Source organism: Lontra canadensis, unplaced genomic scaffold (genome assembly GCF_010015895.1).
Source record: "Lontra canadensis isolate GAN:19392208 unplaced genomic scaffold, GSC_riverotter_1.0 scaffold41, whole genome shotgun sequence".
NCBI lineage: Eukaryota > Metazoa > Chordata > Mammalia > Carnivora > Mustelidae > Lontra > Lontra canadensis.
In genome coordinates, this window is record NW_022631035.1 from 2,455,369 (window position 1) to 2,482,019 (window position 26,651).

Consider the following 26,651-nt stretch of genomic DNA (forward strand, 5'->3'; position numbering starts at 1 on the left):
TTCAGAAGAAGTGCCCAGGGTGACACCAGCCCCGGATGAACACCACTGCCCGGTTCCCCCATGACCCGATGATGACAGGAACTCACAATTATAGAATGGTCACCGGGCCAGGCTCTATGGAAAAGCCTTAGAGGATTCGTCTCTTTTAATCCTTGCAGTAACCGGATGGAACGCAAACTATTATTATCCCCACTAGGAAACAGATGCTCTGAGAGGTCAAGTACCTGGTCTAGGATCACAGAGGGAGTGAGTAGTGGGGCGCGGGCTCCTCACCCAGCTCCACACGGCTGCCGAAGGGGGTCTTCGGACACAAAAATGGTCCTGCCAGGATGTCCCCCTGGGGGACTGATAACATAGCCACAACCTTACCCATACACCAGAGGCTCCAGCCGTGAACTGAGATGAACACCATGAAGAGATCAGCTCTTGGGGCCACAGAGTCACCACAAGGGTGGAGCTGGAAGGAGCCTTGGAAACTCCAGGACACCGCCTCCTCCTTTTACAGGTGAATTACGAGGATGCTTGGGCCCCACACGTTCGCTGGTGAGGCATCCAAGACCGTGAGGGAACAGCCCTTCTGCCTGTGGCCCTGCACTTTGGGGTTGGCTCTCCAGGCCGACTGGGGCAAGAGAAGTCACCTTGGTGTGGAATGGGACCTGCCCAAGTTCTGGTTCAGATCCAGATAATCCTGCCTTTTTCCAGAATTGGCTCAGCCCTCCGGAGGCCCCCCAAGTTGAACATGGCGGCACAGTGGCCTCCAGAACGCGAGGCCACTGGTGACCACATCTGGCCTCTAGACCAGGCAAGGATCTCCCCCTCTTCACAGCTGGGTTTCTCTGCAGCCTCTTCTCTCCTGCAACCACAAGCCGGTAAGAGGTTCTTTACTCGTCATCTTCATTCCCGGTAGTTCTATTTCCATGGCTACTCCAAGAATGCTCAAGCTTTGCTTACATCCTCAACGGGCTGAGCTGCTGGCCCTAAAAATCCTGAATCAGAAGCCCGTGTGGTTCAGGCAACCTCCATCCTGGTCTTTCCTGCAGCCCCCAGCCCCAGATTACCCCATTAGATGCTCTCAGTACCACCCAACACTTACCTTTCATGGCACTCATCAAAGTTATAAATCGCATCGGGTGGATGGATGGTTTTTCTATTACTCACCTCTCACCCCAGGCTTTCAGCTCTGCGAGGTCAGAAGCCAAGTCTGTTTTATTCATAAGAATGCCCCTGAGCTCTCAGCGCCGGGCTGACCGGCATGTAGGAAATGCCCAGCAGATTGTCGTTGGAATACCTAGGAGGGTGGACGGATGGACGGGGAGGTGGATGTTGAGAGAGCGAGTGGAAGCACTTCTAGGATGCCAGATGATCAGAATGGTCTCTGAGGTTAATAGCATCCTACTGTGCAGAAAGGTGAGGCTAGGAGGTGCCTTCATTCTTTCCCCATCTAGTCAGTCCGGCTACAACCCCAGAGGCCTCCTGCTAAAAATGTCCCCAAATGCTTCCCTTCCTAACCAGCAGCCCCTTCGGTTAGAGGCAACCTCAGGTGGTCGTCAATGAGACTACATTCTCTCTTCTACTCACTTGGGTGTTGCCCTCCTTCCGCTGCCTGCTGCCCTAAGGAAAGTTTTATGGGGTCCCATTAACTGAGCGGGGAAGCCAGTGAGTGAGTGGGCTGGAGTGGATGGCCTTCATGCGCTACGCAGAAGGAGAACAATCTGGGGTTGATGCTTTATCTTGTGGTTCCCCCAAGGTGAGGAGGTGGACAGAGGAGAGAGATGATAGTTGATTCTTAGAGACATCGGTTTCCTCCTTCTGACACTTCTCTGCTGGTGCCCCATGGGACTCTGCAGGCACCTTCTTCAAGTCTTTGGTGCAGGGTCTAGAACAGTGTGAAGAACCGATGGGGAATTTATAGAAGTTTTTCCACAATCATGATGGCAAAGAAAACCATAAGGACACTGACACTATTTTTTAAAAGATTTTATTTATTTATTTGACACACAGAGAGAGAGAGAGACAGCGAGAGAGGGAACACAAGCAGGGAGAGTGGCGGAGGGAGAAGCAGCCTTCCCGCCGAGCAGGGAACCCAGTGCGGGGCTCTTGATCCCAGGACCCTGGGATCATGACCCAAGCCGAAGGTTGACGCTTAATGACTGAGCCACCAGGTAGGTGCCCCAGGACACAGACACTATTAGAGAAAGGAAAGGCTTTCAGGAGCGCCTGGGGTAGCTCAGTTGGTTGGGAGGTAGACTCCTGATTTCCCTTCAGGTCATGATCTGAGGGTTGTGGGATTTAACTCTGCGTGGGGCTCTGTGCTCAGATCAGCCTATGCTTGGGATTCTCTCTATCCCTCTCCCTCCGTCCCTCCCCTGCTCACATGCTCTACATAAATAAATAAATACATAAATACATAAATAAAATCTCTGGGGAAAAAAGGAAATAAAGAAAGTAAAGGCTCCCCTCCCCACTACCATTCTAGTTTGGGTGCCCAGCGTCTGCGTTATTTCACCGGGGTCCTGCCATGGCCCCGTGGTACAGATGAAACATGAGGCCTGCAGAAATTCGGCACTAACCGAGAAGGGGTTCAAACCCACTCGTGGGCCATGCTTCTGTTTTCTCTGTTCCCTGGGACCTTGAGGGTAGAGACCCCAGATGCCATTCAATTCAGCTCTGACCTAAGCAAGAGTTCCTTCCATCATCTCCCAGGATCACAGGTGGCCCCGGAATCCCAGGTAGGTATCCTGCTTGCCTCCTCCTTACCCACTCTGAAATCCAGTTCCTGCGACTTCCTCGGTTTTCATGGGGGTTCAGCCCATGGGTCAGGGCTTCAAGTGCTGGGGGCTCTGGGGGGCAGTCTTGGCGGGAAGGTTCCCCAGCCAGCCAGGCTGACCCCCAAACCCCACCCTGTCACTGTCTGTTGAACTATGCCGGTACCCTCACCCTTGGCTCCTCTGAAACCCACCCCCCAGCACTTGCATATGGGAACAAGCCTCTTCCTAGCATGGGGTCGAGTGTGGTTGCCTTTTTCTTGTTGTTCCTACTCCCCCATTCCCACCTGCTTTTTTCAAATCTTTCAGCCTGGCTAGTGAGGAGGGGGAGGTGATCCACGGGCAGACAGCGCTCCTCTGTCCCCTCCCCAGGTAAACTGCTGTGGGGGAAGCAGGGCACAGAGCGGGGTGGGCTGGTCCCGGAGCGACCCCCAGCACAACACCAACTTTGCCTCTGGGCGCTGTCTATCCTCTCCCTGTCCCCAGAAAGGCAAGGTGGGGAGCTTGGAGAAGGGACGCACCAGCCTCACCTTGGTCCTGCTGACTCCACGAATCTGGCTCCCCCGGCCTCAGCCGGGCATGAAAACTCGCCAGGTCTGCGGCGCCCCCCCCCCCCCCCCCCCGCCCCGTGCCTGCCTGTCCTTCCACAGCTCCTGGCCCCCAGGCTCAGCGATGCCGGTGGCAGGCCGTTTTCCCTCCTCACCCCATGCGTCTGCAGAAGAGACCCATACCTGGCCCAGACCAAGCCCCTGGCCATGCGCCATCACCACCCCAGAGTCAGAAGCAGCTGGTGGGCACCCAGCGCGGGTGTCACATGGGTGGGACAGGATCCCTGCCCTCCGGGGGCTTCTCATCCACAGGAGCCGCGACCAGACGTGGGAGAGCAGTCGCTTTCCCGGGGAGATCTGGTGAATTGCACGCGAAGCCTTTGAAACACGTGCCCAAGGTGGGCTGCGGGGCCACGTGCCCACCCTTGCCACCACCACCGCAGCCGGGCTGCTCCCGCCTCCGGTCCACTGTCCCCTGGAGATCCCTCCCTCCCCTTCGACCTCGGTCCTGTAAGAGAGTACTTCGTCACCCCACGCAGCAGCCCGTCTTCTAATGGCCCAACACCTCCTGCTGGGGCTCAGCTCGGTGTCCCAACCTGGCTGTAAGTGCCCCCAGGGCAGCCAGCGCCTCAGCCACCACGCACAGGGAGAGGTCAAGAGACAGCTCTGGCAGGGGTCATCGGGGCCACCGTGGATAACCCTGCGGGTGGGAGGCGATGTGGCCCGGGAATGGAGCTTCCAACCACGGGGTTTTGTGATGGGGGGACCCGGTGGGGAGCGGCCAGAAGGCCTTCAGCACGCGGGCGGGAGAGTCCTTTTGCTGCTCGCCCTCTGGGCAAATCCATTCATGGTAGGGGCAGCCGTGGCTGCGGCGAGCTACACTCACTCCACCCTGGGAGGTGGCCGCCCAAGCCCGAGGAGGCTTGGGAAATGGGCGAAGTGGTCAGACTGGTTTCCGGAGCCGGGCTCGGAATCCACTCGGGCTGGCCGGCGCTGGTGGGGGAGGACCGAACCCTGCCAGCGGCACCAGAGGCCACCCTGGGATGCTTTGTTTTCCACCCTCCACGGCGACCCACGGAGTGGGGGAACAGCAGGCGGCCAGTGGGGGAAACGCGGTCTTCCTGGGTATGCCTGCAGGCTGGTCGCCCCCCAGCCCGCTGCTGCTCAGCCCCTCCCTCCGGGGCTGGTGTTGGCCAAGAGTGCCAAGGTGGGCGCCCCCGGTGCACAGCGAGCCTGGGTTTTGAGCTCGGTCGGTGAAAGAAGGAAGAGGGCAGGGGAGTGTGAAGAAGAGTCCAGCTCTGCCACTAGCCTTTGGAATGACCTTGCAGGAGTCACCCCCTTCTCCCAGCCTGCTCCCTAGTCCCCCACTGTCCCTTCCAGTCAGACACTCATGGGTGTCCGGGGGACCAGGTGGGTGCAAGGGGAAGGAGGGCACCACAGCCGGTGGCCCTGTGCTACCACGGGGTTGGGCAGTTCTGAGGAAACTCAACTGGTCCTTGGGGTTGGTGGGCATTTCCACGTGGCTGCGGGCGCTGGAGCCTCCAGGATGGGAAAATGGAGTCTTCAAATTTCCTACCACGCACAATCGAGGCACTGATGGCCCAGGCTGGCAGGCGCCAGGTTCTCCGGGCTGTCTGGGCTGAGGAAGGGGCGCCTCCCCCTCCCGCAGACACCCCACAACGCCCTAAGTCTGGAAGTCCAGTGCAGGGGCATTGAGGGAAGGGGTCGAGCAAGCTGGGGGGCTGGAGCGAGACAGCACTGCCATCCCAGAAAATGGAGAGCCCAATTTCCCGTCTGCAGCAGCTGCTGGGCAGCTAGGGGGGTCTCGAGAGCCGCCCCTGCTGCGGTCTTCTTTGAGGTTCCTCGGTGCAAAGACGGGGGCGTGGGGTTGGCGCTACGCGGGGGCCGTGGGGGCTCCCGGATTAGCGACCCCCCCAGCAACGCAATCAGAGGAGAGAAGGAACTCCGAGCTAGAAGACTGCCCGGCCCTCGCCACCGCCGCGCGCGGGGGACCCCCCCTTCCCGCAACCAGGGTGGGCTGCGGCGAGGGCTCGGGTCCAGCCCTGCGACCAGCGTGGAAGGGGGGGTCCCGGGCGACCCGCCGGCGCCGCGCGAGTGGCCGTCGCACGCGGAGCCCCCTTGGGGATTGGGGGGGGTTACGGCCGCCCCCCGAGAGGGGGGGCGAGGGCGAGGGCAGGGGCCCCGGGGCCCCCAGGCCGCCCGGCGCGGGTGGGCGGGCTGCAGGGGCCCCCGTGGGCCGGGGCCGGGCTTTGTCTGCGGCGGCTCGGCTTTGGGAAGGCGCCAGCCCGGGTACAAGATGGCGGGGAAAGGGTGGGATCGCGGGCGCTCGCCACGCGGAGCGGCCCCGCTCTGCCGGCGCTGCAGCGGGGGGAGGGGCGGGGCGCCGGCGACCCCGCGCGCCCCCCGCCCCCGCTCCGGCCGCCGGCCCGCACCCCAGCCGGCGACCCCGCGCCCCTCGGTCCCCGCCGCGTGCGTGTGGCGGCGGCCGCCTGCGCCTCCCTCCGCAGAGCCCCGGCCGCGGCAGCTGCAGAAAATGGCTGCCAAAGCGGCGCCAGTCGCCACGCTGCCACGGGCGGGGGGCGGGCGCCGCGGCCCCCAGCGGCCCGGCCCCGCTTCCCTCGCCCGGGGACTCTCCGCCCGGGCGCTGGGACCCCGGCGGGCAGCGGGTCATGGGGGGGGCGGGCGGCTGGGGCGGGAGGGGGCGCAGCGGCCGGAGCGGGGGGCGAGCGGGGCGGGGGAGGGGCGGTTACCTGCGGGCGGAGGGGCGCGGGGTGGGGGGGCGGTGGCAGGAGGCCGGTGCGGGGACGGAGGGTGCTCTCGCCCTGCCCCCTCTCTGCAAGCCCCGAGCCCTCCCGGGGTCGCGGCTCCCGGGTGGGGAAATGCTAATGGGGCTGTTGACCTCCGTGACCGCGGGCCGCCCCCGCCCAAGTAGAGATTCCCCGGCCTCGCCCCCACCCCCTCGCGGCGGTGCAGCTGGGCGGGCCCGCCTCGACGCCCCCCGCAGAAAAATGAAAATTAAATTAAAAGCCGTGCGCGTGCCGACTACAAAACGACCCAAGCCCGGAACTCCGCGGAGAAGATCCGGGTGGATCCTCGGGCGCCATGAACTGCAGCGGCGGCGGGAGCTCGGCAGGTGCCGCGCGCCCACCCTCCTCTCCGCAGGGAGCCGCTCCCCGACCCCCGCCTCCGCCCCGCCGAGAGCAGCTCCCGCCGCGGGGGCGCCCGCGGCCGCCCTGCGGCTCCCAGGCACCCGGGCCCAGGCACTCTTCTTTGGGCGCCAAGGGGAGCCCGGGGCGAGCTGGAGTCCCCGGCGCGAACTCGGGACAGGGCCGAGGGGAGCACTAGAGCAGGGGAAGAAGTTGCCCCCGGAGTCCCCGGCTTGGGGTTCCTGGGGAATAAACGAAAAGTGCGAGCCGAGGGCTCGTGTGTGAGGTCGGACCCCGGGATCGGGACCACTTGGTGGAGTAGAGAGGGTCCCGTAGCCCCCCTTCTCTCAGCCCGGAGGAACCCAGCCCCAAGCGGTCGGACGCCGGGGAGAGGTGTGTCTGTAAGTTTGGGGCTTTATTTTCCCCATCTGCAAGTTTCTCTCTCGCCCCTCCCGCCAACCGCGTCCTCGGTCCCAGCGATTTCACTACCACTGGCAGGAAAACTCAAATTCAGTAAATAGGCGGGCAGAGACCAGGAGCCAACAGGTCAGGTAAAGGCGTTTCCAGATTGGAGAGCGGCTCCTGCTCTTGGGGTTTAAGAGTAGAGAAGGGGCGCACGTAAGGAGGCACGTCCCGGTGCGGGGCGAAGTCGGAGGACACCTGGGGACCTGCGCCCCCATCTCTCCGCTAGACGAAGGCATCCATGTACCTGAGCACACAGAACCTGGGAATGGGGATTGACTAGGAACCACCCGGCTAACTGGGCGTGGGCAGGCACGGGCCGGGGGCGGGCTACGCGGGGGCACTGAGAGGCTGCGTCCCGGCACCCACGGATTTTCCCGAGCTCTGAGAGGTCTCCATGGCACACGTGCAGCGCGGGGCGCACACCTAGGCAAACCTCCCGCCCCGAGGTCATCCTCAGTCCCTGCGCGTGGTGGGGGGGCGGTGCGGTGCTGTGCTTTCTGGTGCTTTCTGTGAGGCAAAACCCCGTGGCCGCGCATCTCAGCCAAGGTGAAGAAGGGATCCATGCTGGCACCGAGGGCTGCGGCGGCCGCAGAGTTTCCTTCCGCAGAAGCAGCGAGGAGGCGGCGGCCGAAGCTGACTCGATCCAGCAGGCAGCGCCCTCCCAATCTCGCACCCGCATTCCCTGGCAGTGCCCGTCTCCGCCACCTTTCCCCAGGAGGGACCAGGTTGGGGAAATTTGAGGTTTGGAAGGAACGGAGGGCGAGGACAGGGAAAGATGCCCCAGACGAAGCGGAGGTCAGGCGGTCATCGCGCCCCGTTCCCCATCCCCCACCCAAGCCCGCCTCCTGTGCGACCCCCACCTGCGCCGTGTTCCAGGCTCAGGCTTCCCAGTAGGGGGCATCGCTGGGCGCCTCCGCAAGGCGGCTGCCCTGGAGAGGCGAGCTCGGTCACAAGCGAAGTCCCCAGGGCGCTAGGGTACCCATTGTCTTAGCGTTCCTGTTTGGGTCCCTGGGGAGAGGAGCGAATTCCCAAGGGTTCGCCTCGGGCCGCAGCGGCGTCGCTAGGAAGACCGGCGCCGCGGCACCCGCGGCCGCCCGGGAGGGGTCAGCCGGACACCTGTGTGTGCGCGCGCGCGCGTGCGCGCGCCTCTGAGCGTGAGGGAGGGGGCGAGGGGCGCCCCAGGAACCGTGGTGCCTCCGCTGCCCGAGTTTGAGGCGCACGGGAGCCTCATGCCAAGAGGAAGAGGGACGTCTTCTGCCTCCGCGGGCTCCCACCCCGGGGGTGGGCCCAGAGCTGGGCACCTGACCTGCATCCCGCAACGACCGCTCCGCTGCGTTCTGCCCGGAAACCCGAGAATGGCTCTTTTGGAGCATTTTCCCTTCCGCACGCAGGTTTTTTTTTTTTTTTTTTTTCCTCTTCCCTTCCCCTCAACAATTGGCAGGCTTTTTAAGTAACCTTTAAATGAGACATCGATTTATCATTATTATGATTGCATTCAGAAATCCAGCCCGAAGGGAAACCCCGGGAAATGGTAATTTGGCGGTACCTAGGGCTGTCTGTGGTTTAGCACATCCCTAGCCCCGCACGCACATTTCTTGACAGCTAATTGCTCTGATGACCTCTGGGGCGGGGGAGGTGAATGTGTGCGCGTGTGGGGGAGACTCGGACTGCTCGCAGAGCCGCTTGCGTGCACGCCGTGGACCTGATGCTGCGGCGGCCACTGCAGTAGCGACGCGCGCGCGCGCGCGCGCACACAGACACACACACACACACACACCCCCGGTCTCCAGCTCCCCTCCCGCATCCGGGCCTTCCGGCTCCTCAGCCGCCGTCCGCCGGGTTTGGGGAGGGGGTGCGTGGGGTGTGATGTGGAAGCGCGCGGACGGGGCGAGGACAGGCCGAGCCGGAGGAAAAGAATGACAGCCGGGCGAAGGGGGAGGGGGACGACCGCGCGCAGAAACTTGGGGGAGAGGGTGCAGGCGAAAACGGGGGTCGGCGAGGAGGGGGTGCCGAGGCGAGAGGCGGGGAGGCCGGGGGAGAAAGAAAGGGAGGGGGCGGGGAGCGGGCGGGGAGCGGGCGGGGGCGGCTGGCTCCTTTCCACTCGTGAGAGCCGGTTGCTGAGAGACGCGCGGGCCAATGAGCGCGCACCAGCTCAGCCCGGCGCCCGCCGCGTGCCCTTATATGGTGAGGCCGCTCGGCGGGCGCTCGCGCACATCGCCATATAAGGGCAGGAACCTAAATACAGGCTATACCTTGTTCTCTGCTCGCCCGGCCGCGGCCCCGGCGATCGATGAGCGCGCGGCCGAGCGGGCAGCGGAGCGCGGGCTCCGAGCGCGGGCGGGAGAGGGCCGCTGCGGCCGCGCGGCCGCGCCAGATGTGGACGGCGCAATGGCAGCTCGGGCCAGCTGTGGCGCTCAGAAGGAGTCGCCCGCCGCCGCCAGGCAGCCCCCTCCTTTCCTCCCCTACCCGCCCCCGCCCCCCGTACTGTTTCCGAGGTGCAAATGCAAATGAGCTGAGATAGAAATCTAATTGCTTTTGTTTAAAAAAAAATAGTAACAAACGCGAGTCTGTGCTGAGTCTGAGCAAAGGCCCAGAATCCAGAGAAACCGAGCCCAACGCCGAGGGTGGGGCGGCGAAGGTTGGGGAGGGAAGAGATCTGGACTGTGATTTGGGGGTTGGGGTCCTCCGGCTGTCTCCTGAGGCCTGGTCCATCATGCAGTCATCTGAGAGCCCGCGCCCCATTTCTCCGATCCCCTCCGCGTCAGGCCTGGCCAAGAGCCCAGGCCGGGGCTTGAGGTTGGAAGCTGCGTGGGGACAGGGTGGTGGGGAGTCCAGGAGCGGTGGCAGCGAGGACACACGGGATCAGTGTCCCTGCTGGTGCGGGCAGCCTGGAGCCAGTCCGGCGGCGAGAGAGAAAGAGAGAAAGGAGAGGCATCGCTGTCATCTCTCTGCTATCTCTGTACCGTCCCTGCTCCCTGAGGTCAGGCAGCGTGCTGCCCGCAGTGACCAGCCCCACAGGTCTCTGATCCACCTACCGGATGGGCCCATTAGGCGGGATCAGACCACGGAAGGTGGGAGGGGCTGCAGGAGGTCTCTTTGAGTGGAGAGGTTGCCGCAGGGTGGAGCCCCGGGACAGCACAGCAACCTCTGGCATCTGGGCTCCTGCTGGTCCTGGGGACCCCAGAGTCTTGTCTCCAGCAGGTTGCTTGCCTTCTCCCTCCCCACTTCTGGCCAGTCCCTTCACTGATCAGGAGAGGGGCTTTAACAAACTCCTCCTGGTCACAGGAGTGGCCCCTGGTCAGGATGTCTGGAAAGGAAGGAGGAGCCTCAGTCTGGGACCTGTGCCCCCACCGCCAGGACAGCACAGCTTCCCGTTGTGGGTGAATGTTGTTGGAAATCTCAAATAGCACCCCCAGCAGCCCCCCCCCCCGCCACACACACCATCTTTGGGGCTAAGGCCTTTCTCTCCCACCATTTGCCGTAGCAGGCGAGATTTCCCCAGACCCCTGGCTTACCAGCAGGGTGTTCATGCTGGAGAACCCTATGCTCCTGGGTCAGGAGCCTCTGGAGTTCGAGGGAACCCTTGCCAGCCACGTGCTCCACAGGTGCCTAAGATCCCCCTCGCCAGCCAGTTTGGAGTGGGACTGTACTGCCCTGCCTTGGCTTCCCCGGTGCCTGGATATGCCACGGAGAGAACCTTTCCCTTCTGAAGAGGCCATTTCCAGTAGCATGATGCCACCTATAGAATGTACCTGGAATTAGTCCGAGCTGCGGCAATGCCTCCAGCAGCGTGGCGCTGGTGAGGGAGCTGGAGGGAAAATAATGCCCTCTGTTGTCCTTGACGGAGGTTGGGAGGAGAAGGGATTGGAGGGGTGGTCCATGCACCCAGAGCTTCCTCCAGGACTCTCTCTCTCTCTTGCCTTCCTGGGCCCCCTGACTAGGTGTTCCGTAGTTCTGTGCCCGGCATCACCGCTGGGGAAACTGAAACTGACACCCGCACAGCTGGGACAGGAACGCACCTGCTCTGGGTAGGAGTCCCCGCGCTTTCCAGACAATTGCACCCTCCGGGGTTTGGCGTGCTGGCTGAGGTTCTGTGACAGGCCAGCGGTCAGCCATCCCTGGCTAGCAAGCATTTTCTAAAGATTCTGGTATCCCGATAAACCTCCCTGAATGACCCCACGCCTATGGAATGTGGGAACCAGGCGCTGCTCTAAGGTTATCTGGCTTCGAATGATCATTTTACAGGGAGAAGCTGACGTCGGGGGAGAGAAACTGACTTGCCTAAGGTAACTCGGCTAGCCAGGAAAGAGCAAGCTTGGGGCTGGACCCAAAGCTTTGAATTCCCGATCCATGAGTTTTTGGATTATGCAGATGCATCTCAGTGGTAGCCGGGGCACAGCCCTGCATATCAGCGTGGTTTGGGAGTCCAGCAGCCCTACAGCCGGTGCAAGGAGGGAGTCCCGTGGTGGCTGCCAGACTGGCTCTTCCAGTGCTTGGAACTGACAGTCTTTGATGGCAGCCAGTCACTCCGTCAGGGCGGCTGGGGAGGACGGGGACTAGAGGCAGGAAAACTGTCGGATTCGGGCTCCAGGCTGCTGGGCTCCTGGTCTTGCCAGAATCTAGGAAGTCCAAGAGCTAGCGACATCCCTCCCTGCTCCCCACTATCTTGGCTCTCTCATGCCAAGCCCCATGACTCAGAGCAGCAGCACAGCCGGCCGTACCTGTCTCCCAGCGGAGCCGGGTTCTGCCCAGAATCTCCTCTTAGGTCCTCAACTCCTGGGTGACAGACTTAGGTCAAACCCTGTCCTGTGGCTGAACTTGGTCACTGGCAAGTTACTTAAGCTCTCTGAGCTGGTTTCCCCATCTTCAAATGAAGTCAGTAAAGCTTCCCTCTAGATGCTGTGATGAGGAATAAAAGTGAAGAGTTCGGAAAGCATCCAGGACAGAACTTGGCATTCAGTAGCCCTTGCTTGGTGGATGGTAGCTACACCCGTCCATTCCCACCATTCCAGCAGACCCTATTGTGCCAGGCTGGGCACCAGGCTCTCGGATACAGATGACCATAAAACATCACATACATTTGATGCACACAAAAACAGGTACTCCCAAACACTTCCTGGCAGGCTCCCCTGGGCTGCTGTCTGGTGGGTGTGAGCTCCAGCCTTTTCCCTACTCTCCCATGAATTCCTCCTGTTGGCCTCTCCAGCTTCTGCCCGGCTCTACCCTCAGCCCTGCCCCACCCCTTGCTGCCACCCAGAACCCAGGAGTCTATCCCTAGGCTGGTTTCCCTGAGCATTCACCAGAGCAGCAGTGTCGACAGCCCTAGCATCTTTTCCTCCCAGGAGGGTCAGGGCCCGCACCCACAGCGGCTAGAAGAAGTGCGCCTTACTCTAGGAATCAGCCTGGGACCCTTTCCTCACCTTGGAAAAACAGCTGTGTGTGTGTGTGTGTGTGTGTGTGTGTGTTTGTAGTGTAGAGTTCTGCTTTCCCGAAAGTCAAAATCCTCTCCATGTGGATCCATTACAGGTGTCTGTCAAGCAAACAAAATGGGAAAGAACCTGCCCATTTGGCGGGTGGGAATACTGATTTTCCAGAGAGGGGTCTGCTCTGGCAAGGTGCAGGCGCTGGAGGGGCTTTCCTGGATTCCGCTGAACTTGGAACAGGGACTGGACAGGGTTGAGAGCCCCAGCTGGAGGGGACACCGGGGTGAGCCCACAAGCGCTCAGTACCTGATGGACGGTGGACAGGTAGAAGAAGAAACTAAGTCTGGGGCTCGAGCCATCTCCCCCAAAACATCTCTCTCCCATTTCCTCCCCCTTCCTCCCTTTCTCTTCCCCCCGCACTTGTTCGCCGCTCGCCCTCTCCTTCGGACTCGCACCCCCGCGTGGCCGCCAGCTCACTCCCACCCCGGGCCCTGCGGAGCCGTGCAGGCGCGGGTAAAGCCCCGCTAGACCCTGCGGTCCCCCGCGCGCCCCGCGCCCGCCCTCCGCATTTCACCTCACTGGACCGCGCGGCCCGAGCGGGGCAAAGTGGACGGTGAACTTTTCGCCTGGCGGGACTCCGGGAGGGATTCGCTCTTAGAAATTCCCGAGTCCGGGAGGAAAACTTCCCACCCCGCTGCCCCGCGACGGGGCCGCACCACACGGGGGTCTGCGCCGGCCGCTCCAGGGCTGAAGCCCTGCGCCCCGCACCCCCAGCCCGCCCGCGCCCTTGAGCGTAGGCTCTTCCGTGCTCCGGGCGCCCAGGGGCCCAGGGGGCTCCCGCTCTGGGGCAAACGAAGCCGTCCCTGCGGCCCTTGCAGGCCAGGCGGCGCCCCCCTCAGGGGGAGAAGCTGTTTGCGGGTCCAAAAGGTCCAACCTCTCCTCTTAGCTTGGGGGCGGGCGGGAAGGGGGAGTAGAGTCCTGGGACCCACCGCCCGGAGGCTGCTAGGACATCCGGAGCTGGCGGGAGAACGAGGTTGGCTGGAGACCTTCTCCTGCAAACCTGAAGGGGTTTCGGAAGCTTGAAAGTGACGGCGCCCTGCGGGGCCCTTGGCTGGCCCCTTTCTCCACTCCTCATTCCGTGCCCTCCCTGGTCCACGAAGAGGAGAAAGGGAGCCTGGGACTGTGATCGGGCGGCCTGGGATCCCAACTCCCCGCGGTTCGCAGCTGGGAAAAGTCTCCGGGCAGCCAGAATATGTGTGCTCGGGTATTCTAGGGGTGTCCTTCCCCCCCAGGGAAGAAGCCATGATCGTTCCCACACCGCTGGAAGCAACAGGATACTTCTGGGGTGGGTCTGCACCCCCCGGAGGCTTAAAGATGTCGGGATAGAAATGGCATCTAAAAGGCAGCATGAATGAATGCAGAGGAGACGGAGTGAAGACTCTCTGTGCGGACCCAGCAGCCCCAGTCTCCAGAGACAGCCCCTCCCGCACCCCCACACGTCCTGGTGGCCCCATCCCTCCTTCCTGCTGAAACGGCCAGTCCTTGCCGGGTGGGACTAATTCTCTGCCTATTTTCCCTCCTGCCAGCCCGTCTCTGCAGGTTTGCCCCACCTCGCAGCAATTCCTCACCCGCCTTGTTCCTGCAATCTGATTTTAAAAGACACTTAAGAATTATTTTATAAGGAGTGACCACGATGGTGGCATCTTGGTGACAAGCCTGAGTCGCCACCACCTCCTTAATAAACATAAAACTTGCACCTTTTGGTAAGAGATTGGGGGTTCTTGTCCACAGCAGGGTGTGGGGTCATGGGCGGGTCTCCCGCCCTTTTGCTCTGTGCTCCTCTGCACTGTCTACTGGGGGAGGGGAGACAGTGCCTCCCCCGGGTACTAGTTCTTCAGCAAAGATCCTCTGGAGCCCAGAATCGCCCTGAAAGTGGCCCGGCAATTACAATTCTGGTACAAATTCATTTACCATATTTACTTGTGGATTTTCTCCCTCCCACTCCTCTTCATATTAAAAAAGATCAAAAAGATTTTTTAATGTATAAAAGATGTTTCCTGCACATAATGCCCTCACCACCACCCACCCACCCACACACACCCTTTTTTTTTTTTTCCTGCTTTGAATTCAAAGACTTCTGCCCCAGTCAGCAGGGCGACAATCTCAGAGCAAGGAAGTGCTTCCTCTGGTCTGTCCAAAGGGTGGGGAACGGAGTTCTGGCGGGGCCAGACCGAAGGCCCAGAGTGCTGGGTGGCCAGGCACCTCCTTAACCCACAGCGGCCAGTGTCTACCTTCCTCCCGGCCTTACGGTCAAAGTCCGCTTCCAATAACCCCCCCCAGCCACAGCCATGCTGATCTGGTTTCTGGGGGCCCCCCAGCCTCCCATGAGGGGTTGGGGGAATAGAGTGTCCCTGGCGGCTCTCACAGAGGCTCAGCCCTTCACCCGTTTGGCCAAAAAGTACCTAAACTCCAAGGCTGACAGTAGAAAAATAATAGAAACTCAGCTGTTAATTTCCCCTACTAAACTTCATCTCTGCCGGGTCCTGGTCAAGAACCCTACACTCTCTACAAAATCAGTTTTTCTTGCCTTAAGCCTCCGTTTGCTGGATCTCAAGGACTAGCTGAAGAAAAGAAAATTAATTTTGCCTCTGATTGCCGTGTTATTCTAGATAAGCCATTATTATGCAAATGAGGGCGTGCGGCTTTCAAGATGAATAAGGACCGTTCCGGGTAGCGGCGCAGGACAGCCCCAGATGTTTGCATAATTACTTGTGCCCCAACTTCGAGAGTGCAAAATGTCAAGGGAGGAAGTTGCGCGGGTAAATACGGTACCGCGTTCCCTGACTTTGATTTCCTAGAGCGGGCGGGGAAGCGGGTCTGAGGCTTTCCTCCGCCGGGAGGGCGGGCGTCGCGGCGCTCCCGCTCGGCGGTCCCGGCCCCGGCGGCCGGCTGCGCTCTCCCCCGGGGCCCGAGCTGCCCCGCGCCCGAGGCCGGCCGGAGAGCCCCGGGTCTCGCCCGGGCGGTGAGGCGCTTGCGCGGGGACGGAGCCGCCGCTGGCCGCGCGCTTTCCGGCAGCCCCGGAACCGGCAACGCGGCTTCTGGGCGTGCGCGGAGCCGGCGCGCTCTGGTCGCGCAGCCTCGACGCCCGCCGGGCCGCGTCTGGCCCCCGACAGCGTCCCCCGCCCCGCGGCGAAGGCGGGGGGCGCCCCACGGGAGCCGCGGCGCCGGGCTGCGGGGAGGGGCCGCGACCCGGGCCGCGGACGCGCAGTTCCGCCGAGGTCCAGCCGGCAGAAGGCGGCCCCGCGCGGGCTCTGCCGCGTTTTCTCCGTCGGATCGCGAACGTCTGCCCCCGGGCCTGCGGCTCGGCCACCGCGATCCCCGCTCCGCCCAGTCCCGCGGAGGGCGGCGCGCCGGCGGACGCCGCTGCTCCCCGGGTCGCCCGGGAGGCCCCCACCTCGGGCCTCCTCGAATGACCCGCTAGTCTCCCGCACCTTAACTTTTTGGCCCCTGAAAGGGGAGACCGGACTTGGGCTCTTTTCAGCGTGGACATCCAAATAAGGAGTGGCGCCGGCTGGGGGACCCCCAGTTTGGGACTCCTTGGGGTCCCGGGAGTCCCAGCAAAAGTCACTTCAATTCCTTCCGCTTGGGGGCGAGGGAGGAAGCGAGAAAGAACGCGAAGCTCCAGACAGAGTCCTGGGCGTCCCCACTTCCCCCGGGCGGAGGAATCCCCTGGGGCGCGGGGGTCTGGAGAGGAGGAGGCGGTGACCAGCCGACGGCAAGTCTGGCTCCCGAGGTGCCAACCCCGGCGGAAGTCGGGTTCAGGGAGCCAGGAGACCTCGCTGAGCGCGGGCCGTGATGCCAGCACTTGTCGGCCAGCTCCGCCTCGGAGTCTTCCCTTGGGAGGCTGCGTGCTCCCTGCCTTCCCGACCGGTGGGGTCACGAGAGGGGAAGGGGCGAACAGGGACCGTGTGCCGCGTAACCGCGAGGCCAGTGCTCTCTCCGTCCAGACAGAATCCGATGTCAGACTCGCCCCCTGGGGCATCCGGAATCACAAGCCGCCGTCTGTGGGGTCGAGCCGTCAGTGCCAGGGCCGACGCAGCAGCAGAGTCTGCGCGCCCCGGACATCCCAGGCCAAGAGACTTCTGGCAATGCTCTCCTCCTGGATGGGGCTCCAAGGCCTTGACCCCTAAACCACCCACCTGTCTCAGGCTGCTCTGCGGCCACACCCCGCCGCCCTCCAGCCTTTCGCTGTCTTGCCCCGCTGTGCCTAGACCATCGGGTCTGAGCCCCTTCTAGAGGAGCGGCGGGAACCCAGTGCCCCGATCCCCCACCCCCGCAACGCTTCCACTCCTCGAGACCCATACAGGGGGTGCAGCCGCTGGGTTTCCCCGCGCACCGCACAACCATCTCCCCCGTGCACCCCACCCGCCGAGGGTGCCTCCTGGCTCCGGGAGCTGAATTTCGCAAGCAACGCCAGACAGTCTTCTGGAGAGGATTTGGGGAGAGGGGTGTCCACCCTGCGGCGCGCGTGAGCGCATGCGTGCGGGTTCGGGCTCCTTGCGCGTGCTCCCGCCACCCGGCACCCGCAGTGTGCCTTGTCTCCGCACCTGGTCTCGGGTGCTTTTCTCAGAGAGACCACCTGGTGGGATGCGTCCTGGAGCAGATGCCCTAAGGGGCCAGTCTAGACTGAGGAGTACACAGTCGGTTTCCCCGAAAAGGCCAGTGAGCACCCAGCTCCCTCGTCGCGTGTGCCCCTCATGGGAAGTTAGGGACAGCTCAGGCGGACACTGTGTTCTGGGCAGGGCGGGGTGGGGTGGGATGGGGAGGAGGTCACCTGAACCAGACCCATCCGGTCCTATTACCCTGACCTGGTCCCAGAGCACAAATCATAGCAACAACCGTGAGGAATAATTTGAGCATTTACCTGGGCCTGAAAATGAACCCTGTGGAGTAAGTTTGTGAACACTCTGGTGTTTTTATGGTTATGGTGACTGAAGCACAGAGTGGTTAAGGAACTTGCACGAGGGCACACACCTAGTAAGTGGATTTGAATCCAGGCAGGCTGGACCTAGAGCCCACAATCTTAGCCACTGCCGTGCTCCATGATGAAGGGAAAACAAAGACGTCCCCCAACATCTAGCCCGGAGCTCAGTCCACTGGGCTGCTAGGACTGCTTCCCACTCACTTCTTTGTTCCAGTCTCATCTTTTCTGCTCAGGGCCCAGAGCAGTATCCCTGCTTAGCAGGACAGCGTTGCTAAGTCCGGTGATGAGACCCCTGGCTTCATCTATGGCCATTCCAGGAGGTCCCATAGGTCCTTTCTTACCTTGAATTCTTTCCTTCAGCCCTGGAGGAGCTGAAATGTCCAGAGGGTCCAAAGCCCCTGATGTGAAATATTAGAGAGATCCAGGCTTAGGACTTCGCAGGCAGGACACCTGCTGTGTGCCCCTGGGCAGGCTACTTGGCCTCTGTGCCTCGCTGTGCCTCCTCTATAAGATGGGAACAATGGACTTGATCTTGCCAGTTGTTAGGAATCTTAACTGATACCGTGCAGGTGTCACACAAGTGTTCAAGGGATGTTGCCCGCCTCGGAGGGGCCGCTATTCCTTCTATGGAGGGGGACGTCAGGAGTCTTCATTTCAGCTCATGTGATTTCAAGGGGCCGAAGTCAAAGGTTACGTGGCTCCTCGGGTATGTGCAGGCTTGTGGGTAATTCTTGGAACATGGTCAGCCCCCCTCTTAGCCTGTGCCGCATGTTCTAGTGTTTCTCTAACAAGAAGAGTCTGAAGGTCTACTCGGGAGGAGAAAGTGGGACAAGGGGGTGGAACTTCTTGCTCCTGGGAGTTCACGGGAAGTAGGGACAGCTCAGGCCGACCGACACTCGGCAGCCTCACCTCCGGTCACTGGTCAGCATGTCCCGTCTGGGTCGTGGGGACCTCTCTGCAGGGTGTTGGGTCACTCCCGCAGCTTCCCCCAGTAGCAGGCATTCAGGGATCCACAGGTTTGGGCCCTGGCTTGGGCGTTGGGGAGGCAGAGGCTGAGGATGCCCATCGGGTTCTGGGGCCACCGAAAGTAAGCCACTGGTCTCTTTGCCGCACGTGAGGCCACATCCCACTCCGCCACGGTTCAGAGCCACCGTGCTTGCTTCACAGCCGGCCCCACCATTGCTCCTGAAGGGAACGATTGGGTTCCAAATCCGCCTGCGTCGTGGCCAAGACCAGGCAGGTCCGACGCCCGCCAAGCTGTGGAGTTGAAACGCTCCCAGTGAACGAGCTGAGGCTCAGCCTCACCCTCCAGCTAGAGGACGCGCTCAGGCTTGCTGGTCTGGCCAGCGACCCAGGAGCCAAGCGCCTTGCCTGGCCTGCCCCTCCCCTTCCTTCCCCTCGGACCCTGCCGGCCTCGGGCCTCCCTTCCCTGGGCGCTGAGTCCGTTGGCAGTGGGCACAGGGAGGTCTAAGAGGTCCCCTGGCCCTAAGGTGGTCTCCAGGTTCAAATGAGAGGATGACATGGAGTGTAGGGTGGGAGCACCTTCCAGAGACTGGGGCGGAGGGCTCGCGGGCTCTCAGGTGTGGGGAGCAGGTTAGAGGTCCTTTGTCGGGAACGGACATCAGGACTGTGTTCCCAGGTCACCAAAATGAGCGCAGAATTGGGCTAGAGACCCAGGGGTTGGGGAAGCAGGTGCCCCGAGGTAGGCGGGCGCCTGTGTTTCCGTAAACAAAGAAACTGGGCAGCTCATCTCAGGAACCAGGGGTGGAGGGAAGGCTGCTAAGAGAATCGCCGACAATTTCCTTCATAAAAATGCGATCTGAGAGCATTTGATTTCCACTTTCACTCCCCCGTGCCCCCCCCCAACACAAGCACTGTCTCCAAAGACACTCAAATTGCAGCCATATGGGGCTAAAGTAATAGGAAGCAGCTACCTTATTTACTGCAGAGGCTGCGCACTCCAACCTGACAGCCACAGCCTAGGGCAGCGGAGCAGTGGGATGAGAAGCAGAAGGGTCTAGTTCTTTGAACCTTTGTTTTGTTTACTCCCAGGGGTGCATATGGGAAAACAATTATCTAACTTAGAAAGAGAAAAGTAGTTGTGTGGAGGAAAGAAGGGAGGTGGCGAAAGTTGAATGATTCAGGAAGGGACATTCAGTAAGAAAGTGAGGAGCGGATTCCATGTCCTGGTTTCTAAGACAGGGGCACCAGCAGACCAGTTTGAAAGAACCCTTGCCCCCTCTGCCCCAATGATGCCTCCACCACCCCCAGGGCTAGCGCCCTCTCTTGGCACATATAGGCACCCTCGTGCCCACCGGGGAGGCCCCAGCTCTGGGTCCTGCCTCACTACCAGCCCATTTCTCACACGGCAACCTCTCCGTTTTCAAACCTTCCCAGACTTGAGGTCCTGCAGTGACCTGTTTTCCCACTCTCTGTAACCCTGCTCCATCTGGGACAGCTGGTGGTGGGTGCCAAGCTGGGGTAACACCCCACCTTGGGGTTGGCTTTGGTCAGCAGGCAGGACTGCATCTGCTGCTGAAAAGAATGGGACTCAGTCTGATCTCAAAGATTATTCTGTATCTCTTGTTCCCTTCTGGACTGAGTTCCATCTCTGCTGTGGGCTCTGCAGGAGCACTTCCCGATGTTTGCCAACTGAGACACCCCAGAAGCGATAATTTTGTTCAGAACAAGAGTTGTCAGTACCAGGCATAAAGAAAGGCAGAAACGTGCAGCAAGAAAGCAAGGGGAGCGTTTCTCAGTGCCCCTCCTGGGGAGGGGCCGTGCATGGCCACACCAGGGTTTGCATTTCCCCGCTGCAAGCTCCAGAGGCATGTAGGCAAAGATGGAAAAGAGAGAAAGAGAGAGGCGGGGAGGAAAGGAGAGAGAAGGAAGGAGAAAGGAGAGGAGGGAAGGAAGGAAAGGAAGGAAGGGAGTAAGGAAGGGGGGGGAAGAAGGAAAGAGAAACCCTGGGAGGCAGGAGGAACGCGAACTTTTTCAGCGTGAAACTGAAACCATCGACCTCTGCACGCCTCGTGCAAACTCCGGGTCTGTGAAGGCACCCAACGCAAACACAACTCCCGGGGACGGGGCTTCAGAAACCCTATCTGAAGGGAAACCTCCACTCAGTGCGGGCTCAGGCCGCCGGCGAGGGGTGGGGGAGGGCGGGCGGCGAGGCGGGTCTGGTCCTCCCGCCGCTCCGCGTAGGCTCCCTCCCTCCGGCCTCCAAGGTGGCCCTCGACCCTCCTCCGGCGGCCGGTGCGGGACTGGGGCGGTCCGGCCGCGTCGCCCACCGCGGCCCGCGGATGCCAAGAGGGGGCAGGAGGGGCGTGCAGGGCGACCCGGGCCCAGGGCGGAGGGTGGGCTTTCTCTGGGCGGGGAAACCAGACACTTATAGGCGGCTGAGGCCGACTTTATTTTTACTGCCCAAACTGTTGGAAAGTATTTAAGCTTAAACAGAAACAGCTGTATCGCTGGCACGGGCCAACGAAACTATTTGTTACCGGGAATGACTTTTTATGATGAAGGACGCTGCCGTCGGCGGCCTCTCGCGGGCGGCCCGCGCGGGTCGGCGGGGCGATGTGGCCGTCGCCAACGCGCCGTTCGTTAAGACAGAACGGCCGGAGATGGGGCTTTTCACCTGGCGCCCACCTTGTCAAGTCTGGGAGCAAGGCCAAAGCCTGGGACCCCGCGTTTCCAGGGCCGGGGGCCGGGAGTGGGAGAGAAGGTGGGCTCCGAGCCACGCCGGTCCCGCGCGCCCCGGACCGCGCCGCTACCCGCCGCCCGCCGCGCACCTAACTTTGGACCCGAGGCCCGTTTTCCGCTCCGGGCTCCCTGCCCTGTCGAGTCAGAGTCCCTGGCTCGCCCTCTCTCTCTCTCTCTCTTTCTCGTCCCCTCTCTCTCTTCCCCCTCCCCATTCTCCCACTCTACCCCCTCGTCAAGGGAAATCTCTTCCAGTCAAGTTTATTACGGATATTTTAACTAAATCGTGGGTCCCAAGGAGTGGGCGCTGTGACTTGCAGCTTGGGCGGTAGGAGAAAAGGGTCGGGAGAGCTGGGCCGGGACTGGGGCTCTCCGCGCCGCTGCCCCAGCCACGGCTCCCCGCGAGCTGAGCCAAAGGGTCTGTGCGCGCGTGTGTGCGTGCAGGCGTCCGTGGCCCGGCCCTCGCCCCTGTTCCTGGACCCGCCATCTTCGCCCGAGAGCCCCTGTCCCTCAAGCAGCTCGGGACCCTGGGATGCCCCCGCCACTTCCCGCTCGGGGTCTCCTGGCCTCTTCTGGCCGAGTGAACAGAGGAGCACACATCGGAAGAGCCCCGGACAGGAAGTGCGCCGCGCAGGCCCCGCAGGTCGCTCGGGTCCGCGGGGAGCCGGACGCCCCCACAGCCCCTGGTCCCAACCCCAGCCGGGCTTCAGACTCTGCCTTGGTGGTCGTCCGCGCCCTCCCCCAGCGCACCCAGACCCCTGCCAAGGGGTTGGCGCTGGCGACGCGCGGGGCCGGGGCCTGCGGGGACGAGCAGCACGGACTGGCAGCAGGGGCAGGTGGCTGCCGGCGTCGGGGACGGGTCCCGGGTCTGGGAGAGGACGCGCGACGTCCCCCGCGGGGTCCTGGGGGCGCAGGCAGGCTCGGGCGGGGACCGCGGGTGCCCACTAGGTCTGCCTTCGGCTTCCGAGCTGGTAGCGAGCGCTCGAGCCCAGCTCGACTCGCAGGGCCCGAGGGTGGCCGAGGGCAGGGCCGCGCGACAGGAGACAGAGACACAGGCACATTGATTTGTTAGCAGGATGGGGCTGGCGGCGGCGGGGGAGGCCGTTGTCATGGAGACCGAGGGTCGGGTGTGCGGAAGGGGGAGGGGGCCGGGAGCGGAGCGGGTCCGGGGCGAGAGGCCGGCTTGCGGGGTACCCGCGCGACCCGCGGCACCCCAGCACCTGTGCATTGTGCATTGTGCGGTGCGGGCGGCGGCTGGGGGGGAGGGGAGGGCGCGAGTCCAGGCGGTGGGTGTGGGGCGGCCGGGGTCTGCCGAGGGGGCGGGGTCTGGCTGACACCACCGCGGGGGTTCCAGCGAGAGCCCTGGGGGACGCCGAGCACCGGAGGGACAACTTGGTGGCGAGGGAGGGGGCCCCGGCGAGGACAGAGGGTGGACGGCCCCCTCGCCAGCCCCGCAGACTGACAGCGGCCGGGCCCGCCCTCCCCTCTACGTCACTTCCGGCGGCGGCCCCCACCCCCCCCTCGCGCTCTGTCTCTGGAGTAGCCTCGGACTCCGCCCCCTGGCGATTGGAACGCGGGTCACGTAGCAACGCGGGGGAGAAAGGGAGAGGGGCGTGGCCCGGAGCTCGGCCAATCAGCGCGCAGGGGCGCAGGCCCCAGCCGCTCCGCTTTAGCAACGTCGTTAGCAACACGTGGGGCCGGAGGAAGCTCTGGGCGGGAGGGGAGGGGAGAGCGGGCGCGCGGGAGGGGGGCGGGGAGGGAGCGGGCGCGCGGGAGGGGGAGGAGAACTGACGTCAGCGGGAGAGTATTATGGTCTGTCGTGCGCTGGCTGCTGCTTTTCTGCTCCTGGAAGCGGCCAAGGGGGGAAGCGGCGAGTCAACATGGAGCTTTCAGCGGTGGGGGAGCGGGTGTTCGCGGCCGAAGCCCTCCTGAAGCGGCGCATACGGAAAGTAGGTACCTCCGGGCCTCGGACCGAGGCTGGCCGAGCCCTCCCCTCCCGGCCTGGGTTCCCTCCCCCTGCTGCAGCCCAGCTTCCCTTCCCCCAGGTCCCAGCAGCGGCCGCGGCCGTGGCGGCGGCGGCGGCGGCGGCTCTGAGCCCAGGCGCTTTCCTTAGACTTGCAGCGATGCACAGATTGCATGGGTGGGGGGCGGGGTGGGGGGATGGATGCCGGTGCATGCACTTTGTGCAGCGTTTCGTGCAGGGGTGATGCGGCGAGCGCGTGCCTTTCGCGGTGGGATTTCGCGCATTCATTTGGTGCATGCATTTTTTGCATGTATTTCTTGTGTCCTCGTCATGCATTTCTCCCCTTGCACACACGCATTTTCCCCTTTGCATCCGCAGGGACGCATGGAGTACCTCGTGAAATGGAAGGGCTGGTCGCAGAAGTAAGTAGGTTATATGCAATTCTCAGCCCCAGACTGTTGTTCGGGAGGTTTCTTTCTTCCTCTTTTCCCCTTTACGTGGAAATACAGCACAATGCAAGAAAAGTTAGAGACACACACACACACCCGCCGCTCTTTCCCTGCTCCCGGGACTGACGCCCACTTCTTCCTGATTCCCTCCAGGTACAGCACATGGGAGCCCGAAGAAAACATCCTGGATGCCCGCCTGCTTGCAGCCTTTGAGGAAAGGTACAGGCCCTTTCAAAGCTCAGACCCTCAACTTAGGGACACGGGTCCAGCCTGGACAGGAGTGCCACTAGATTCTTTACACACACACACACACACACACACATCCCGTTTCTCTTTCCTTTCTCTCTAGGGAACGGGAGATGGAGCTCTATGGCCCCAAAAAGCGAGGACCCAAACCCAAAACCTTCCTCCTCAAGGTAAGATGGCAGTGCCCGGTGGTGGGCGGCAACGTGGCCCACCTGAGGGCTTATGGACCTTTGGGGTGTCCCATCATGTTGCTTATTTATAATGTAGGAAGGAGCCCCCACACAGGCTGTCGCCTGGTCAGTGGTGGCGCCAAGGGGTGTCTTGGGGTAAGGGGCTTAGCCTTGCTAGGACTGTGCCCACGGCCATCCCCAATTGACATATAATCCAGTACCAGCAAGAAGTGTGCTTGGTGCAATGGCTGCTTCCAGACGAATTCTCCAGTGCGTCCCCCAGACTGCAGCCCCTAAGCCCCACCCCCACCCATATAGAAATTCTGAGGCATCAGAGGGTGAAGCAGGAAGGCCCCTGCTGGAAGAGGGGTCCTGGGGGAAAGTAGGCAGGGGGCCCTGCTCTGCTTTTGACATGCCTTCTCTCCTGCAGGCCCAGGCCAAGGCAAAGGCCAAAACCTACGAGTTCCGAAGTGACTCGGCCCGAGGCATCCGGATCCCCTACCCTGGACGCGCCCCCCAGGACCTGGCCTCTACTTCTCGAGCTCGTGAGGGCCTTCGGAACATGGGTCTGTCCCCACCAGGAAGCAGCAGCAGCCCTAGCAGCACCTGCAGAGTGGAGCCCCCACGGGACCGGGACCGGGACCGAGACCGAGAGCGGGAGAGGGAGCGTGAGCGGGAGCGGGAACGAGAGAGGGAGCGCGAGCGGGAGCGGGGTGCCAGCCGCACGGATGACAAACCCAGCTCACCCGGAGACAGCTCCAAGAAGCGAGGCCCCAAGCCCCGGAAGGAGCTCCTGGACCCCTCGCAGAGGCCCTTGGGAGAAGCCAGCGATGGCCTCGGAGATTACCTCAAGGGCAGGAAGCTGGACGAGGCCCCTTCTGGGGCAGGAAAGTTCCCAGCCGGCCACAGCGTGATCCAGCTGGCCCGGAGGCAGGACTCGGACCTGGCCCAGTGCGGTGTGGCCAACCCCAGCCCGGCGGAGGCCACGGGCAAGCTGGCTGTGGACACCTTTCCGGCCAGGGTCATAAAGCACAGGGCCACCTTCCTGGAGGCCAGAGGCCAGGGCACCATGGACCCAGGTGGCCCCCGGGTCCGGCATGGCTCAGGCACCCCCGGCTCTGTGGGGGGCTTGTATCGGGACATGGGGGCCCAGGGGGGAAGGCCCTCCCTCATCGCCAGGATCCCAGTGGCCAGAATCCTGGGGGACCCAGAGGAGGAGTCGTGGAGTCCCTCTCTGACCAATCTGGAGAAGGTGGTGGTCACCGACGTGACCTCAAACTTTTTGACCGTCACCATTAAGGAAAGTAACACGGACCAAGGCTTTTTTAAAGAGAAAAGATGAATTGCTGGGTGGGTGATCCCAGGACGAGAGAGCAGGAGAGAGAGTGGGAGCGCAAACTTGGCATAACGCTTTTTATTTCTGGGTGGGGGGCAGCCTTCTGGCTGGTCCTGTCCCTAACTTCACATGCCCAGCCCTTTCCATTCCTCCTCCCCTCCCTTCAGTTTTGGTTGGAAAGATTATCTCTAGAGTTATATTTTCTATTAGATGTAAATATGTTATTTAAGAAAAAATATCTAAATATATATATTTCAACTCTTGAAGTTGTTTTATTTAAACAAGGAGAGAGAGAAAGACTTAGTGTGGTTTAGTTGGGGCAGACGGGCTGAGTCGCCGCCTCTCGGCCACCCAGGGCACTAGGGAGGTTGGGGACCTGGGTAGTGGACCTCTGATGGTGTCTGGAGGGACTCAGCCTACCCACCTCGCCCCTCCTCCCTTTTCCCACAGCCCGGTGGCAGACCCCTGGAACCAAGCAGGACCCGGGTTTTCTCTCTCTTCCCATTGGCCCACCAGGCCAACAAAAGATGGGCTCCCCAATCAGAAAAAAAGGGGGTGGGGTCAGTGTGTTTTGCCTTTTTTTTTTTTTTTTTTAAAGATTGAGAAGTCTGTTGGTGGGGGCTGGGATATTCACTTGAATAACTTTTGTGTGTGATGTTGAAGGTAAAAGTTGCAGGTGGGCGGGGACCCGCAGATCCCCCCAGGACCACATCAGGAAATGCACTTTACGGGAGCTGACGTGTGTGTGACGCACGCCGATCAGATCGTGTGTATGTCATGTGGACAGAGTCTCCCGGTTCCCTCGATTCCTTTCCTTACTCCACAGAAAGAAAAGAAATCCAGCGAATCTGTTTACATTCCCGAAATGCCAGGATAAACTGGGAGGATTGCATGTCCGTGCCCAGAGTTCGAGACAGTCGTTGTTTTCCAGGAAAAGTGTTTGGGGGTGGACACTCCTTTCCGCGTCCTCTAGCCTCGCCTGCAGAAGAGACGGTGGCCCCCGCCTCCCGGGAAGAGTTGGACTGGCCGGCCTCCCTCGGGGAGGGCGGGCCGCCGGCGCTCGCACGGACGCACGGCCAGGCAGGCCCACCCTGCGGGACCACGGAGGGAGGCGCGGCGGCGGGCGAGGCCGGGAGCGGAGGCTCCGCGCCCAGGCCTGGCGGGGAGTGCGGCGGGGGCTCGGGGCTCGGGGCCCGGCAGGACCCGCATCCCCGGCGGCTCCTGCGGGCGAGGGGAAGGAGGGGAGAGGCGAGGTTTTCATCCAAGAATGCGCATCAGAACTTTTGCTTTTTCCTCCCTCCCCCCCTTCTTAAAAGCAAAAGCTATAATTTATAGGCCTTTTCGATTCGCGGAGTGTTCTCCATTTGAACTCGACATTCAAACTCCGCCAAAGGGGGCGGGAGGAGCGGGAGTTGAAAAGAGACGGCCGCGGCGGG

General features: G+C 62.1%; 2 protein-coding genes across 3 annotated transcripts; both read left to right on the forward strand.

Annotated features, from left to right (window-relative positions):
- The first annotated feature begins 1,678 nt into the window (after positions 1 to 1,678).
- LOC116875510 (collagen alpha-1(I) chain-like) lies at positions 1,679 to 7,919 on the forward strand. Its single transcript, XM_032871075.1, has 6 exons — positions 1,679 to 1,747; positions 3,252 to 3,359; positions 3,416 to 3,555; positions 4,451 to 4,533; positions 5,003 to 6,757; positions 7,822 to 7,919. The coding sequence occupies exons 1-6, from the start codon at positions 1,679 to 1,681 to the stop codon at positions 7,917 to 7,919; spliced, it is 2,253 nt and encodes a 750-aa protein (XP_032726966.1).
- A 14,907-nt stretch (positions 7,920 to 22,826) lies between these two features.
- Positions 22,827 to 25,477, forward strand: CBX8 (chromobox 8). Of its 2 annotated transcripts, XM_032870447.1 has the most exons (5): positions 22,827 to 23,000; positions 23,393 to 23,436; positions 23,617 to 23,682; positions 23,813 to 23,879; positions 24,310 to 25,477. In XM_032870447.1, exons 1-5 carry the CDS (start codon positions 22,932 to 22,934, stop codon positions 25,219 to 25,221), a joined length of 1,158 nt encoding a protein of 385 aa, XP_032726338.1. In that variant the 5' UTR covers positions 22,827 to 22,931; the 3' UTR covers positions 25,222 to 25,477. The 2 variants fall into 2 exon arrangements, with proteins under 2 accessions (XP_032726338.1, XP_032726337.1); XM_032870446.1 differs by lacking the exon at positions 22,827 to 23,000 and having other exon boundaries at positions 23,201 to 23,436.
- The last annotated feature ends 1,174 nt before the right edge of the window (positions 25,478 to 26,651 follow it).

What these genes read in the sequence shown, in the direction of transcription:
- CBX8 (XM_032870446.1), top strand. Translation starts at nt 23,216, where the DNA reads ATGCCGGTGCATGCACTTTGTGCAGCGTTTCGTGCAGGGGTGATGCGG. An exon ending in CTTGCAGCCTTTGAGGAAAG is followed by an intron (nt 23,683 to 23,812) that starts GTACAGGCCCTT and finishes CTTTCTCTCTAG; the next exon opens with GGAACGGGAGATGGAGCTCT. An exon ending in CCAAAACCTTCCTCCTCAAG is followed by an intron (nt 23,880 to 24,309) that starts GTAAGATGGCAG and finishes TCTCTCCTGCAG; the next exon opens with GCCCAGGCCAAGGCAAAGGC.
- LOC116875510 (XM_032871075.1), top strand. Translation starts at nt 1,679, where the DNA reads ATGGCCTTCATGCGCTACGCAGAAGGAGAACAATCTGGGGTTGATGCT. An exon ending in CGGGCATGAAAACTCGCCAG is followed by an intron (nt 3,360 to 3,415) that starts GTCTGCGGCGCC and finishes GTCCTTCCACAG; the next exon opens with CTCCTGGCCCCCAGGCTCAG. An exon ending in AAAGTGCGAGCCGAGGGCTC is followed by an intron (nt 6,758 to 7,821) that starts GTGTGTGAGGTC and finishes GCCGTGTTCCAG; the next exon opens with GCTCAGGCTTCCCAGTAGGG.